Here is a 16,461-nt window from a genome sequence, read left to right on the forward strand (position 1 = left end):
AGCTCCCCCTCCTAGCCCTGGGCTCCTAGGGGTCCCTCCCCAGCAGAGAGGGGCTCAGACAAATTCAGAGGAAATTGGGGGTGTCCACAAAGGTCTGAAATGGAACAAGAGTGGCTGTCATCAAGAAGATAGATGACATCCCTTAATTGTGTTCTTCAGATCACGCCTGCAGGGACAGATTTTGTTGGTTAAAATCAATCAACACTTCAGCACTCTAGGAGAAGAGGGCAGGCCCTGGGGTTTCCTCACATCGATCGAGGAGACTGGGCAAGTCCTGCCTGAGCAGCAGAAAGATCGAAGAGACCAGAAGCTGGGACATGGCCAAGGTGAGCTAACAGAACTCCTTGAGTGACCTGCCTGAGATTCCACCATTTGTGGTCATTCTGGGTGGGCTTCAGTGCAGGCAGCTGCATAATCTTAGCTAGACAGGATAACCTAGGGGAGAGGAATGAGACCTAAGGTGATCAGATCGGGGGACAGGATCATTTTGGAGAACCGAGCATGTGCCTGGGTGTCTGGATAGGACAGGGACAGCCTAAACATCTGGAGATCGGAGTGAGGATACCACTCCCTAGACCAGACCACAGAAGGTCAGAGTGGACAGGACTTCCTTCATCATTTTGCTTAAGCCAGTTCAAATAATGAAGATCAGATTTCTAGGCCATGCCCTTACCAATAACTTCTCAGCTGACCATCACTGGCCAGCAGATAAAGCCCAGATTCTCTCGTCCTGCCAACAAGGATCCTTAGTCTGGGCCCTGACAATACCCTCAGTCTCTCTTCTTGATGCATGGCATCCTTTGTGCTCCAGCCATACTAAACAAGCCATGCAACCTCACCACTGGACCTTTGCACATGCCATACACAGTATGGGTTGTCTTCACTCTTTCTCCTATCTAATTCCTCCAAATTGTCCCATAGGGCTCAGCTCAATCATCACCTCCTCTGAGGAGTCTTCCCTGAATAACCCCCCACCCTGACTGCAAACATCAAACATTTTAGTGGTGTTCCCTGGGGTGTCCCAAAGACATTGTTCTGCATAGAAAGAGCCTGTCTGAGTCTTTCCCTCACCCAATGAGACCATGTTCTGTCTATCCCAGTATCTCTGGCATCCAGCACAGGGCCTAATGCAAAGCAGACACTTGGTGAAAGCTGAACGGAATCAAAGATAATGATTTTAAATTAACATATTACGGATGGCATATTCTGTATAGAAATTCACTAGACCCCCTGCCTATCCTCAAAGGGCTCCCATTCAAAAGTCTTATGTGAACACAAAAAGATGCTCCACCTCATGGATCATCGAGTAAATACAAATAAAAACCACAGTGGGATGCCACTTCACCCGCCTTCAGATGGCTCCCATCAAAACAAAAACCAAAACAATAGAAAACAACCAGTGCTGGCAAGTGTGTGGAGAAATTGGAACCCACGTGCACTGTTGGTGGGAATAGAAAATGGGGCAGCCACTGTGGAAAACAGTGTGGCATTTTTCTCAAAAAATTAAACACGGGATTACCATATGACCCAGAAATCCCATGTCTGGGCATATACCCCAGAAGAAATGAAAGCAGAGTGTCCAAGAGCTATCTGTACACCCATGTTCTTAGCAGCATTTTTTACAATGGCCAAAAGGCAGAAGTGACTCAAGGGTCCATTGACAGATGGATAAGGAAAATCCTCCATAGATACACACAACAGAATACTACTCATCTTTAAAAGGAAGGAGGTTCTGACACCTGCTAAGATATGGATGAATCTATGGGAATTCTGCGAAGTGCAATCAACCAATCACAAAAGGAAAAGTACTGTGTGATTCTACTTATACGAGGTAGAGCTATCAATTGCATAGAGACAGAAAGCAGAATGGCAGCTGCCAGGGGCTGAAGGAGAATGAGGAGTCCGTGTTTCATGGGGGCAGAGCTTCAGTTTTAGGAGACAACAGAGGTGCTGGAGATGGACGGTGGTGATGCTTGCACAACGAAATGAATGTGCTCAATCCCACTGAACCGGACACTTAAAAATGGCTACAATGATAAATCTGATGCCGTGTGTACTGGGCTACAATAGTCAAAATAAAGAAAAAAAGAAAGCAAGCCTTGTGCGCAGAATCTGAAAGCCTGGGTTCAAATCACAGCTCCATCAGTACCGGCTAGGCAGTGATGGCCTCAGTTGCCTCTGCTGCAAAATGGGGATAATTCCCAGAGTGGGAAGACTCTATCTTTTGAGGTCTATTTCAGGCGAAGCATCTGAAATTTTTTCACCTCGTGCCTGTGTTGCAATGAGTTTGCGCATACATGGTACAAGGCATGTGCCCTTTTTGTTCAAGGGACACAAAGAATCCAGCAGGTGCCCACCAAATGAGTGTCCATTGTTAGGAAAGAGTCCCATGGGGGTGCCACGTATTAGACCCACAGGGGACCTCATCAGGGCCCCTTTCACACCCTGCCAATGAATTCTCTCTGCTGCCATCTAGTGTCTGATGACCATATTGACCTTTCTTCACTGTCAAACTTGTCTTCTGAAATTCTGAGGTCTTAACTGCTTTGCACACAGAAGCTGACAGTTTGCCCACCCAAGCACGTGTTCATGTATAATTCATGGTGTATCACGTTGCCTGGAAAATGAATATTTATCAGCTTTTTCATAAGAAGCAGGGTGGTGTTTCCTTTTGTTGCTACCAAAATTCTATGCTGTAGCAAATGAAATTTGTGAGCAAATAAAAAGAATGAGAAGAAGTGAAAACTCCCAGCCAAGTCCATTCCACTTGTAATTTTCCATTTTCTGAGGCCCTCCAGCATGCGTATGGAGGTGGTTTCGGTTTGGCTACAACAGAGGACCGCTGAGTCGTCCAGAATAGCATGCTACCATATGCTCTACCTATTGCCCCCGCAGCAAACTCCCCCACACCCCACATCGGGCTGTTTTTGACTGCAGAAGAGCCTAAGACCTTTTCCATGGCTCCATTCCAGATGCTCGGGACACAGATCAAGTGGGGAGTGACCAAGGACAAGGAACCCCACATGAAGATTGGTATAGACTGGTTGGTGGCATCAAGCCCGGCAGCTTCAGGACTTTCTAAAGGGGCTGCCACCAGGGGAGGGGATTTCCCTGCACCACACCAGTCGGGTCTGATGTCCCCTCCCTATGGTGAGTTAGGAGGGCTATGTAGAAGGCCCTGCCTTGTCGGCAGAAAGGGACCTGTGCCCTGGTCTCTACCACAGCAAAAAGCCATGAAGGACCTAAGAATTGGGACTCCCATTTACTCTTCTTGCCTCATGACCCTCCGACTGAGTGTTCCAGTGCTGATGATCTCAGAGACATGGGGGCACACTCCCCTGCAGGTGGAGTCTCAATGGGGTTGTGAACATGAGGTCTGTGTGGCTCAGTTGCCATCCCTCTGGTCTTGCAAGAGGGTCCCGATCCAGTACTGACGTTCATGATGATGATGACAGTTCATGTACACTGAGCCCCGTGCTGAGCCCATGAACTCCACCACTGCGTGTAATCCTCAAAACACTCTCTACAGGGGCACCTGGGTGGCTCAGTGGGTTAAAGCCTCTGCCTTCGGCTCAGGACCCTGGGATCGAGCCCTGCATCAGGCTCTCTCTTATCGGGGAGCCTGCCTCCCCCTCTCTCTGTGCCTGCCTCTCTGCCTACTTGTGATTTCTGTCTGTCAAATAAATAAACTATTTAAAAAAAAAAACCACTCTCTACAGGGAGGCATTATTGTCTTGTCCACTTTACAGAGGAGAAGACTGAGACAGAAAGATGTCACAGCTCGCTTACGTTCACACAGCCCCAGTTGGGAGCAAATGGCGGCCCTGTTTGACTCTGGAGCCCTGCTCTCTCAGCTGCCCCCCTGGAAGCCACAAACATGGGTTCACAGACAAAACCCACAAATGCTTGGCTGTGTGGCCTCGGGAGAGGCAATTCATCTCCCTGAGGTTCCATTTTCTCATCTGGAAGAGGGACACAATGGCTCTCGGTTTGCGAGGCTGTCAGGAGGAGGCAGGTTTTGCAAATTCTAAAAGGCTCTGTGATCATTGACCGACCAGTGGTCATTCCTGGCAAAAATATCTATCGATGGCTTGACACTAGCATAAAGACAAGGTCCTAGCCATGGTGGTTTATGGTGGAGTTGGAGAAAGGAAACACACCGGGGCAGAAATATAAAGGGATGCATTTGTATTCATTCATTCGTTCATTCATTCATTCATTCATTCATTCAATGGACAATTTATTGAGCCCTTGCCCTAAGCCAGAAAGCATGTAAGAAATGAACACAATTTCAGAGGGAAGGGCTACATGCACATTAGAACAGGACGATGTGAGGAGCTCTGAGCCAGAATCTGAATAGCAAGATGGCACCAGCCAAGAGTGCTCTGGAGAGAGGGAAGAGCTAGTGCAAAAGTCCTGAGGCAACATTCATGATGATTCTCTAAGATGGGGGGGGGCTCTGGTGTGAAGTACTTCCTGAACACTGGGGACTGTGAAGTTCTCTTTTCACAGACTACCCTGGGGTTCTGGTGCTGAGTGGAACTCCTTTTGGAAAGTGTGGCTTTTCATCTGGCTTGGGGACCTTCTAGTGTGCATGCACTCTTCTCGTGGCCTTAATAGTGTCCTCCCACACTTCCTCACGCAGGGCTTCAGGAGGCCATCCCTAAGTTACAGTGCGGGGGGGGGGGGTGCAGTCTGGAGCAGGGGCCTGAGACAAACCTCATTCTGCCTCACTTTTGCCCCTAGGGCCCGGGTCTCTGATCCCTGCTGGTCCAGATGCCCCTCCGGGGCAATCCCTCTGGAACAGAAGCACTCAGGGCCCTGCACCCCCTCTTGTCCCACATACCTTCCTCTCGTCTATTCCCTCGGAGGCCAACATGAGCTTCTTCATGAGGACAGGGTCCAGCACCTGGAATTGCCGGCGGAACTGAGGGAGCCCCACATGGTCAGCGTAGCCTGGTGGGAGGGGAGGTGGGGGCGGGGCCAGAGCAAGCAGAAGAATAGGAGTCCAAGTGAGAAGACCAGCCCGGGTCCTGACTCGCAGGCAGCCCCGGCCCTGCTCCCAGCCTGTCAGTAAACTTGCTGAGTAGACTCACTTCTTGGGACCTCAGTTTCCCCACTTGTCAACTTAACAGATTGGGTTCAATCAGCATTTTACAAATGTGTTCCCCAGTACCCAAACCCTATAAAATGCTCCACTGAACACTTGAAAAAGCAGCACTCTTGTCTGCCCCTGGAGGGTCACACTGTGTGCCTATGTCAAAAGTCTCCTTGGACCACTACAGGGAAGATGCCAGATCGGCTTTGCTGAAAACTTCCTTGACAATGGGAACAATTTTTTTTGTCTACCATTTATGACCACCCCATAGGCTACATGGATAGGCTGCATTGGGTATTTTCAAAGGTTTTTTTGTCTGTTTGTTTTAAATCTAGCATGTAGGATGGACATGTGCACCCTTCTGGAAAGCTCCCGAGAGGTGACATTAGAGCAGACCTCTGAAGGAGCCATAAGAGCTTTGCCACAGGATTGGGTGTGGAAGACAGAGGGGGCCAGAGAGGGGAAACCAAGACTGTCTCTTTTGTCATAGCAAAAAACAGCATTTAGTGAACACTTCTGTGCACCAGACGCTAGATTAACAACTTCCTTGCATTATAGACACTGAGGGGCCTCCATTATTGGACCCATTTTATAGATGTGCAAATTAAGGCCCAGAGAGTTCAAGTCATCTAGCCCAAAGTGGTATGGATAGTAACTCCCCTGGCTATGATTCAGACCCGGACAGTAATCCAGTAGAGAGTAGCCAACAATAAAGTCAAAGATGAGCAGGGACCCAATCTCAAAGAAACATGAAGTCAAATTCCAGGCCTCAAGGTTTGGACTTGGTCCTGGATACAAGGGGGCTTCAAAAAGACCCTTTCACTGGCCAGATGGGAGATGGTACAGAAGGTCTGGCAAAATCTGACCCCACTTTGAGACTTCACAAGAAGCCCAAATGCATGAACCATGAGGCAGAATGATAGTGGTGGGTATGTGTGGTGAATCCAGGAAGCCTTCCTGGGGGAAGAAACCTCAGGCCAGGTTCCCAGGAGACTGACCACTCAGAGACAGAGACTGGGAGGTCACAAGCACGCCCATTTGGGTCAGACTGATCCGGGCTCCCATTCCATTTCTGCTCTTACAAGCCCTCTGACCCGTCATGAATGACCTCAGCTTGTTGAGGTTCAAGTTCTTCACTCATATCAGGTGCGAAGAACAGGATCTGATCACAAGGTCACCATAAGGATTGAATCCAGTGACAGGTATGTATAAGACACTAACACGCACTGAGGCTTTCCCACATCTGGGCAACTCTTCTATGTTAGTCTCTTACGAACTCATCAAGTTGCCCGTCAGCAACCTGGGACCTGAACAATTAGGGCAGAAAGAGAAGCATGATCGAGGAACTTGCCAGGGGTTGGCCACAGCTATGCCCAAGCCGACCAGCTCCAAGGTCTGACCTGCCCACCAGGCTGCATGTGGGAAATGTCACACAGGATTATTTCAAAGGATTTTTAAAAAATTTGCTATATGCCAGGCACTGGGCTAAGGGCTCCGTAAGAATGACATCAGTCAGCAGATGTCTTAATGCTGTACCAGCATGTTGTAGACATTCAATACTCTGCATGTACACGTGTGTCATGTGTGCACTTGGATACACACACAGAGGCATGATATGTGTGTGAATTCAAATTCATAAATTTTGGATAGGTGCATGTATCTGTGTGCACACATACATTTCTCTTACACGGCATAAAAGAGACAGGAGACACTTGGAGTGGGAAAAAAATGAGGAACTGACCAGGCCTCGGAGGCAGACAGTGGAAACTATCATGAAACATCAAATCTTTACATGGTTGGAAAATTTCATCCTGCCCCAGGTGGACTGCACTGAGAAGGCAGAGGGCAGACACCGCAGTGAGGACCCAAGGCTGAGATGGTGGGGACGGCTGGCCCAGGCAGGAACACGGGGGTTCTAACTGGTAGTCCAGAGTGTCTGCAAAGGCCCAGTTCCTCCTGCCAGCCAGCCAGGACAGAATCAATTGGGCATGATTGTGACCATTCTGCTCTTCTCCTGTGACATTATCTGTCACCCCTCACCTGAGGTCATGCAAGCAGGAGGGAAAAAAAATCAGTGAGACGCTCAGAGAAGTGAGGGTCTCTCCTTTGCTCCCAGCTGCTTCCAGCTTCTCTGTCAAATTCTTGATGCTCTGGGGGCTGGTTATTAATGCGGTGGGAGGGGACGGGGCCATGGCCAGGTGAAGTCGGCCACAGAGAAGTTCAACGAACAGGTGCTCAGCTTGCCAGGCTCCCCACCAGCCCCAGCCACCCCATCCTCTGCAGAGACCGTGCCTGGGCCCTTTCTAATGTCAGAAAGGGGAATCCACGCAGCAGCCTCTGGGGTCCAAGAGGCAGAAAAGAATCCGAAGGATTCAGCACAAACTCAGCTCTTGAGATGAGCTATATGGACAGCTCAGGCACATGCTTGCTTTCTAAAATAGAGACCTAAAGATTTCATTCCTCTGATTCAACGCGCATCTTCCCCTGGCCAACCCCCCACCTCAACCCACTGAAAACCAAACCTCCAAATGTGGCCTGCCTTATCAGCCACAAGTGCCCTGTGCATCTTGAACCCCAGTCCCTGGAAAATCCAAGCTCTTCCCTGCCTCTGAGCCTTTGCATATGCTGATCTGCCTGCCTCACATTCTACCTCCCAGACGCCAGCTGCTTACTCTGTATCATGACCCAAGTAAGAGATTACCTCCTCCCGGAGGTTTGCCCCCGTCTCCCCAGGGAAAGCACGGAGCCCCCTCCTCTAGGCATCTGGGAATTCTTGCATCTCCGGATGGCAGCACAGGCCCCTGTCATGTATTCCCACCTGAGTTCTCAAACCAGGCTGAGCATCTTGAAGACCAAGGTATTTTCACCATGGGAATCTCACTCTCCATCCCCACATACAAGCTCCCTGGACACCTGCCTTTGAAAGGAAGGTGGGCCAGACATAACCCAAGCTTTCCAGGAGCACACATGTCACTCAGGAGATAGGTGCTTTGGCTCTGCCCTGCCCCCACCAAGGTATGACCTTGAGCATGTCCTTCCACGTCTCGAGCTTCCTTTTTCTCATCTGTAACCACAGCTTCCCTTTCACAGGCTCATTACTTTAGAGAATAAATAGGACGCTGCGTGGAAAGCTGAGGCATGTAGCACATAATGCTCCCATCCCTTGGCTACTACCAGTTTGCAAGCTTCAAGGACTCAGACATCAGGTGCTCACTCCCTGGCTGTCTCTTACCTGTCCTGTGCAGACGCAGTGACTCCAGGATGTGGGAGCCGGCAAGCTGCACCCTCAGCGCGGGGATGTCCAAGGGCAGGGGCTCACCTGTCCCTGGCTTATCTCTACCAGGCTGCAGTGGGGTCAGAGATCCCTGCCTGCCCCCGCTCGCCACCGCAAGGCAGTGGACGAAGTATAACTGAGACCGTCTGATCACGCTGGTCAACGCGTCCTAGGACCAAAAGGAGACGGGTCAAGGCCCGCTGCCCTGGGGTACGATGGACAGAGACGCTCCCCTAGCATCCACTCAGCCTAGCCTGGGCATCTCTGGGGGTCCCCAAGTTCTATGCCAAGGATCGCCTATCTACAGCCTGGTTCACACTCAAGAGGAAAAGGGGAACTTTATAACAGCCCTTGTAACAGATGGGGAGACTGAGGGCCCCAGGTCCCACAGACCCCTCCCAGAAGAGGCAAGCTAGAACCCAGGACCTAGGCCTATAGGCTCTTCCTGTAGAATACATTGTGAGGTCTTTTTCAAAACTTGCTCTTCCCGTAGTCCACCTTCTGGACTCAGCCTGACCACTGACCAGTCACAGCGCCCTCATTTGTTACTGGATGAATGTGTCTGGGTCACCTGTTCCCAGCCAGTGCTAGATCCTGCTGCCCTCCCCCCAAGAGAGCCTTGTGATGAAAATAAGGCATCTGAGAGCTGAGGAAGGCAGGGGGGCTGGAATAGCTGGGATATTTGTCACCAGGGTCAGTATCCTAGGAACCTCTCACAGCTGCCCAAGGCAACGCAGAGCAGCCCAGGCTTTGGTCTCGGACGTGGATAGATCAGGGACTTGATGGAAGATGTCTCTTTGCTGCCCTGAACCTCAGCTCCCTCCTCTGCAGAGCACAGTGTGAAACCTGCCCCTCCAGGCTCGCTGAGGAGGGGAGAGGCAGATGCGGGCTGCTAACTCATCCTGGAGAAGGGCACTGGCTACGGCTCCATGGGGACAGGGCTCCCGCTTACCATCTGTAGCTTGATCTGGGAACACGGGGCTTTCCTCTTCACAGCGGCCAAGCTGCTGGCAAATGCCCTCCTTACCGCACAGCTCCTCTGCAGGGCCTGCTGGGAGGTGCCCTCCAGGCCGGCCACAGCCCGGCACACGGGGGGCAGCTTGGCCCGGGACTGGAACAGGCTCCTCAGCTCCTCCCTGACGGAGAGGAGGGGAAGGAGAAAGGAACTTAGGGGCTCACGGGGAATGGGCCCCACCTTGCTTCTTGCGAACCTACTTCCTGAACCCTCCCCTTCTATCACACCTCCCAGATGCCACACTTTAACCCTCAGTCCCTTCTGCCAGACAAGCCTTTGCTTGGTGGCAAACACCGCTTCTTTCTCCAGGCTCCTCCCTCCCCTGATTTTCCAGCAGCAAGAACAGTGAAAAGACCTACTGGATGTCAGTCGTTACCGATGGGCCTGGGGAAATCCCACCGAGCCTGCGCTTGCTTACGGAGCAAAGGCACCTGGGTTCTCTCTAGAGCAGGCCTAGCACACAGTAGGTGTTTATGCCACACAGTTCATGCAAGAAAGAACAACTCACAGACTGAAGAGGCAGTTTCTGGCCCTGCAAGCTAGCATTGGTGAAGTGCCCGGCCTGATGCCCAGCGGCAGATAGGGCCTTCCCTCGGCACCCCTGTAACACACAGCTATAGGGCCAAGGCTCCCCAAGTGTCTGTTCTGAGAAATCTGAGATGCCTTGCCTTCTTGTTTGGGCCGATAAGGACGAAGAACTCCAGGGAGGTCCTGTGGCACCCTTGGACAGGGCTGGGAACCAGAGAAGGCCTCGCATGCCTCCCGGGTCCCATCAGCCCCCTCCCCTCCAGTGAAAGCATGCAGGCAATTTCTATCACTGTCTGCCATCCAGGCCAAGCCCCAGCCCCAGCCCTGCAGCCCCACTATCTGCCTCCCTCTATGCCTCCTCAGACTATCCAAACTAGTAAGGATCTTCGTCCAAAGGATCCAAAGGTATTTGGAGTGGTTAAATTCTTGGCAGAATGCACAGATTCATAATGGCTTGACTACACTGGTATTGAAATGAAAAGCTGGGGCAGACCTGGGGGAGCTCCCCCCCATCCCGGAAGCAGGAGCTCTGAGAGGGCAGGTCAGGGCCCCGGAGGAGGTGGGCACCACCTCCTAGTACAGGGAGAAGAGGCTCCTTTGTAAGCCCTCAGCTATGTTATGCCACCAGAACCTCCCATTTCTCTGACTATGAAACTGAGGCCCACATCATGCAGCCTAAAAGCCGTAAAAGCAGAAGTTGAACATTTGCCTGACTCCAAAGCTGTGTAGTATTCACTGGATTGTGCAGCCTGGTCTAACACAGGCTTCTTTTATGGGAAAGGAGGCCAAACAAGCAAACAAACACAAAGGAGAAACAGTGACTGCCCACAGTCACCCAGGTGAGGAGGGGCAAGGCTGGGACCTGACTCAGGTCCCCTGGCCCTCTATGCTCATGGACCTTCCTTCAGCCCCCTCCACCCCCGGTGTGCTCTCCCTTCAGGAACTACGTGCCCTTGAACTCTCCTGCACCATCGTGGGCTGAGAACTTCTGCAAGGACCACGTACATAGACTCAAGTCAGCCCCAGTCCTGCCACTCTTTGGCTGTATGATCAAAGGAGGGCCACTGTGCCTACTGGGGCCTCAGTTTTCTCATCTGTGTAATGGGGCTAAGGAGGCAGTGTTGTTGTAAGGATTAACAAGATACTTAGCGGGCATTTATCCTGACATAGGGCACGCTGCCATGGGTGGTCAGTAAGGATCACCTCCCTCTTCTGGCACCCCACCCCACCCCCCCAGCACCTCCCTGGTGCCCTCGGCTTCTCTCTGGTGTCCTAGCTCTGCCCCTGCAGGGTTCCAGCAGCGAAGCTGGGAGGATCAGCCTATAAACTTGAGGGTACAGGCACACACCCACAGAAGCATTTCCAGTAACTGTGGCCCGCAAGCCACCCTTGCCGCCAGCATTTTCTGAGCAGGCCATCAGGGAAGGCAGTGTGCGTTTTTTGTTTTTTTTTTTTTTAACACCACAAAACATTATTGCTTCTGTTTTATGACCCCCCCTAGTTCTAGGATGTCCATAAAATCGTTCCAGTCACATCATCTCCCAGCTACTTAATGAAAGGCAAGCAGCCAAAGGAAGAAGTCTTGGCTTTCTGGCCTTTGTCCTGTACCAGCCCACGGTCCATCGGATCTTGGGGACGGGGTTGCTGGACGGACCCTCCGTCATTGAGTTATTGGGACAGCATGGCCCAAGTGGGGAGGCCGGTCCCAATCCCCGCCGGCCAGGCTCACCTTTTGGACTGCTGCAGCACCTGTGGGGCGTCCAGGGCTGAGAGGTTGGGCTTGGCTCTGTGGAGCCAGCCTGCGAGGTCATAGCGGACAGGGTCCTGGCCCAGCTGGTGGAAGATCTCGAACTGGAGGGGCTGCTCACAGGACCGAAAGGCAGAGGTCCCTGAAGGCAGACATAGCATGTGAGTGGTGGGGTGCAGGGTGTGGGGGACACTCTGCGATCGCTTGTCATCACTAAAAACACATTTTTTTCCACTTAAGTATGTTTCCAGAGAGCCAAAGCTCACAGTTCTGGGCACCCACCCCTCTCCTTTGTACGCATGTCTGTGCGTTCTTTCCAACACTGACTCGATTCCTCCTTGCTTTCTTAAACACAGGATACCTCTTTCCCACATGCAATCAGTGCGCACAATCGTCATGATCTTTTGCCATACCCGCATACTGCCTGGGTTGTTGCTTACTTAATATTTGTTTGAATCAACACACATTTATAAACAGGTAAGTCCCTTTATAAAGAAGCATTGCATGGCAGGTTGGGTGTGCACGCTGTATTTTCTGATAGTCACGGAAATAAAAACATAATCATTACGCATTTTGAAAATATGGGTGTGCCACCGAAAACTGTCTTGAATGGTACCAACCAAATAAACGCACAGCACACTCTTGGGAGATGCTGACACACGCTTGACTGCAAGGGACAGGGTGGGAGGAAGGGGTTTGGAGGAGCGAGAGCGGGCCTGTGTTCAAATCCTCCCACTACGACTTACTGTTCTGTGGCAGGGGTAAGTCCCTAAATCTCTGACCCTCAGTCTCTTCCTCTGTAAACTGTGAATTATACATACCTCCCTGGGTGGCACAAAGCTTAAAGGAGATAATGTGCGTCAAATACGTTGGCATAGTGCCTGGGCCTTGGTTGTCACTCAGTAAGCCCTAGTGGGTGTCACAACCTTTTCTTACATTCAACCTTGTGACAGTGTCTGGGGCCACAAAGCCTTCGTGTCCGTATTCCTAACACCAGCATGGTGCCTGGTACATGAATGGAGTCCCCGAAGTGCTTGTGGAAGAAAGGGAGGAAGCGAGGGAGGGGGGGGAAGGAGGGGGGAGGGAAGGAGGGGGGAGGGGGGAGAGAGAAAGGGGGGGAGATAAGAAACAAGGGAGGGAGGGAAAGTAAGAAAGGGGAAGAAGAAAAGGAGGAAGGGAGGAAAGAAGGGAGGGAGGGAGGGAGGGAGGGTGCGGATGGAGGGAAGGAAGGGAGGAGCGAAGAGAGGAGCCCTAGTAACTAATCAATCACTCTGATCGCAGAGATGCTCTCAGGTGGAGTAATGGTCCCAGACCAATTACTCTCAGGTGCGGTAGTACTGTTTCGGTTCCTGTCTGTCTTCTACATTTCTATGAGTTCCCATCTTCCTAGTGTCAATGCCTCAGCGCATTCTAGGGTCCTGAGTCCTTCCCTCTCATGCAATTTGCCACCTCTCTGCTGCAGGGAGCAAGGAAACGAGAAAGCCACATTGCTCAGAATTCCGTACGCAGCAAACGCCGTCTGGGAGTCTGAGGGCTTCTGATGCATGAGTGATGTGGGTGCTGTAGGGTGTGTGGTCTCTTGGAAGTCCACTGTGGTCAAGACCCAGGGCTGACCGAAGTTATCTGAAAGGGACACTTCTGGTGAAGTGACATATCCTTTCATCTAACACTTCCATGAGGCCTTCGGAGCCCACGGTCCCCGCCTTCAAGGGCCACCTTCCAACAAAAGCAAGAGAACAAAGTGGCCGCCTCACTCTGGTGTGTCCATCCACACTGCCTGTAGGAAGTCCGTATTATCTGTTTGCATGGCCGCCTCCCTGTGTGGACTGGAAGTGGCTTGAGGGCAGCAACTGTGTTCACGCATCTTTACATCTCGCAGCAAGCACAGAGTTGGGCTTTGAGTGAAGATCCCAAGAGCATTTGGAGAGGGGGCACCAAAGGCAAGAGAGAAGAAAGGACATCCATGTGGGCTAAGGCCCAGCCAGCCTCTGCTGGACACATGGCCACGCATGAGGTCACGAGATTCTAGAAGGCGACTCTTGAGGTTCAGAGATGAGCCCGCTTGGCTGAAGTGGCACAGCACACAGGGACACAGTGTGCCAGGATGAGGACACAGGTCTGCTGGTCCGAAGCCCGTGTTCATCCCCAGTGCTGGCCTGACACACAGAGGCATCCCATGTCCCAGGAACAGCCTCAGGAGACCACTCCCAGGCTCCCAGGAGCTCTGCTCAGCCCTCTCACCCTCCTCTTTCTTCAGGAGGTGGTTTCCACCAGTTTTGTTCATCCAAGCATTTCATAGGCTTCATTTGATCTCAGGAGTCCCATGGAAACAGATTGAAGACAGAGTCTGACCCACTACACCCCTCTCAAGACTCTGTACCATCACCTCTTCCAAGAGCCTGACACCCCCAGACAGGGGTAGGGGCTTCTGGGGCCCCCGGCACCCCCAGCAACCACCCTCTACATCTGCTTTGTAGATGCCTGTCGCCTAACTATCCACTGCGCCTGGGCCCCATGGGAGCCAGCCCAGCAAAGACACTCAGCGGAGACTTAACAGCAAAGCACTGGGTTCTCCAGAAAGCCCCCCATGTTCTGCCTGACTGAACATTCCCATTAACTCAGAGCTAATCAGAAAGCCCCACAGACAAAAGGGTTTTGTTTTTTTTTTTAACCGAAATATCTGATTTAATGGGTCTATCTCTGTTGGGCCAGGACAAAAGACATTGAAGTCTCCCTCCTAGGAATGGACATCATCAGACCACCCTGCTCAAGGTGTCTGGAATTGCAGGTCAGGCCTCACAGGAGGAGAAGAGGGGGCCACAGGTGTCTCTCCCCAGATCCCCTCCAGCCCCAATCACTCCCCCCGTTGCCTTCTACTTATGAGCCTCCTCTGGGTCACCTGCCTAAAAGTCAGGATCCAGAAAACATTCTGTTGAAGAAACCCATCTCATTTGCTTCTGGATCATGGGGTTTTGCCATATTCATCTATTCTGCATCAAAGATGTACTGGAGCCTTCTCCAGGCCAGGGCCATTGTGGGGCAAAGGGGAGAGGAGTGGCCAGGCCCCTGCCCTCATGAGCTGACATTCCTGTGAGGACAGGAGCATTCCATCCGGAGGGCTACGGGGGAGATCAGAAACGCAGGAGAAGAGAGAAGGGGGTGCGGGCTGGAGAGGTCATTATTTTTCACAAGGTGCCATCCGTCCTCACATAAGTCCCCTGAGGCAGGTGTCACCATTATTAGCATTTTACAAACAGGGGAGGTGACTTCCCAGAAGTCACATTCTGAACTCCTGGAGGCCAGAACTACCCTGTGGATTTGAGGTGGGATACTCAGCCCAGAACATACATACACACATATGTACACATACGCATACATACACATATATGTACACATGCATGCATACATATATATCATATTTGACCTGAGAGTGGATTTTTTCTTCTGTTGCTTTTTTGCAGAAATTAAAAAACATTTGCATGGACCCCTAAAAGCGCTGTGCCTGGCAAAGTCAGCCCTAGGCCTGGCAAAGTCAGCCCTGGGCCAAATCCTCTAGGATGAACTTGGGTACCGGTGCTCTGAGCCTGTGCCAGGGAGAACGGCCAGAGCCCTCGGATGCTGCCGCTGTTTCTGCTCAGAAAATCGGGTCCTGATGCGAGTGCAGGAAGGCTCCATGGACGTCTCGGATGGAGGTCTCGGCAAGTCCCTTTGCGGTACAGGCTTTTGCCATTACCTGCCCAGTGGACCATGGCAAAGAGAGCCGTCACGCGTCTTCTGCCAAATATTCTCCCAATTTCCCGTACACTACTCCAGGTGGACGTTCACCCCAAATATTCCATCGAAACGGTACTCATCTCAGTTGTCAGTGACCTCCATGCGGCCAAATCATTGGCCACTTCTCAGCCACGCCTCACCCTCCCTCTGCCTATGGCTTCCTTCCTAACCCAACCCTCTGTATTTGTGCACAGCCGAACACCAAAGAATTACCCCGGCTACCCCTCCTCCGTTGCTTTTCCTGGTCACTGGCCTCATCCCTGGGCCTTGACATTGAAATGTCCCGGAGCTGACCGCTGGGCCCTTGTCTCTGCCAACCTGGATTCCCTGCATGATCTCAACCAGAACTGTGGTCCTCAACCGTTTTACGGATTTCTTCATTTTATCCTCTGTCTCCTCTGCTAGAATGTCTACCCCAGGGAGGCAGAGATATCTGTCTTGTTCAGGATGGATCTCCTGGCCCAGGACAGTGGCTGCCCCGTGTGAGGGGCTCTGGAAACACTGCTGAATGAGTCACATGGTTGGGGGGGTGGAAGATCTCAGAGCCTATCTGCCTTCCAGATTGCTTTGTATCTGCCTGCTGACTCCATCTGGGGGGATCTCAGACCTCTCTACAAGCATCTCTCCAGAGTTCAGGGTCCTCACCCTGGGGGCTAAGAATACCAGCCACCAGACCGGTGACAGGATTCAGTGAAAGAGCATACATGAAGCTCTGAGCCCAGAGCCAAGTGTGGAGAATGGACAGCTTTCCTCCAACCCCTTAAGTGACGGGGAAAACAGTCTTCATCGCCATTGACAGCCCTGTGATCATCGATCGACACTCACAACACTCCACGGCCAATAACAAAGCTGATAATCTCTCCCCCAATCTCTGTCACAGAAATTCTGGTGAAAGGGAGGCAGGGGTGACCCCCCTCTAACCTCTTCATGTAAGCATTCCCCCGGGGCTAGTCAAGGTTTGCTTAGAGTTGCCCTCGGTGATGCATGGATAGCCAGACTTGAACTTGGAGCTGAATGAAGCCAAA

At 51.8% G+C, this 16,461-nt stretch overlaps 1 protein-coding gene across 1 annotated transcript in view; it reads right to left on the minus strand.

The window, feature by feature from the left end:
• The window catches only part of MYO18B (myosin XVIIIB), a 250,714-nt gene that overhangs the window by 160,481 nt on the left and 73,772 nt on the right, over positions 1-16,461 (minus strand). The window contains exons 18-21 of the mRNA XM_059139951.1: positions 11,645-11,804; positions 9,325-9,508; positions 8,331-8,541; positions 4,847-4,956 (exon numbers count right to left, since the gene is read on the minus strand). Coding sequence (XP_058995934.1) covers positions 4,847-4,956; positions 8,331-8,541; positions 9,325-9,508; positions 11,645-11,804 — 665 coding nt within the window. The remainder of the gene's footprint in view (positions 1-4,846; positions 4,957-8,330; positions 8,542-9,324; positions 9,509-11,644; positions 11,805-16,461) is intronic.

Source organism: Mustela lutreola, chromosome 11 (genome assembly GCF_030435805.1).
Source record: "Mustela lutreola isolate mMusLut2 chromosome 11, mMusLut2.pri, whole genome shotgun sequence".
Lineage (NCBI taxonomy): Eukaryota > Metazoa > Chordata > Mammalia > Carnivora > Mustelidae > Mustela > Mustela lutreola.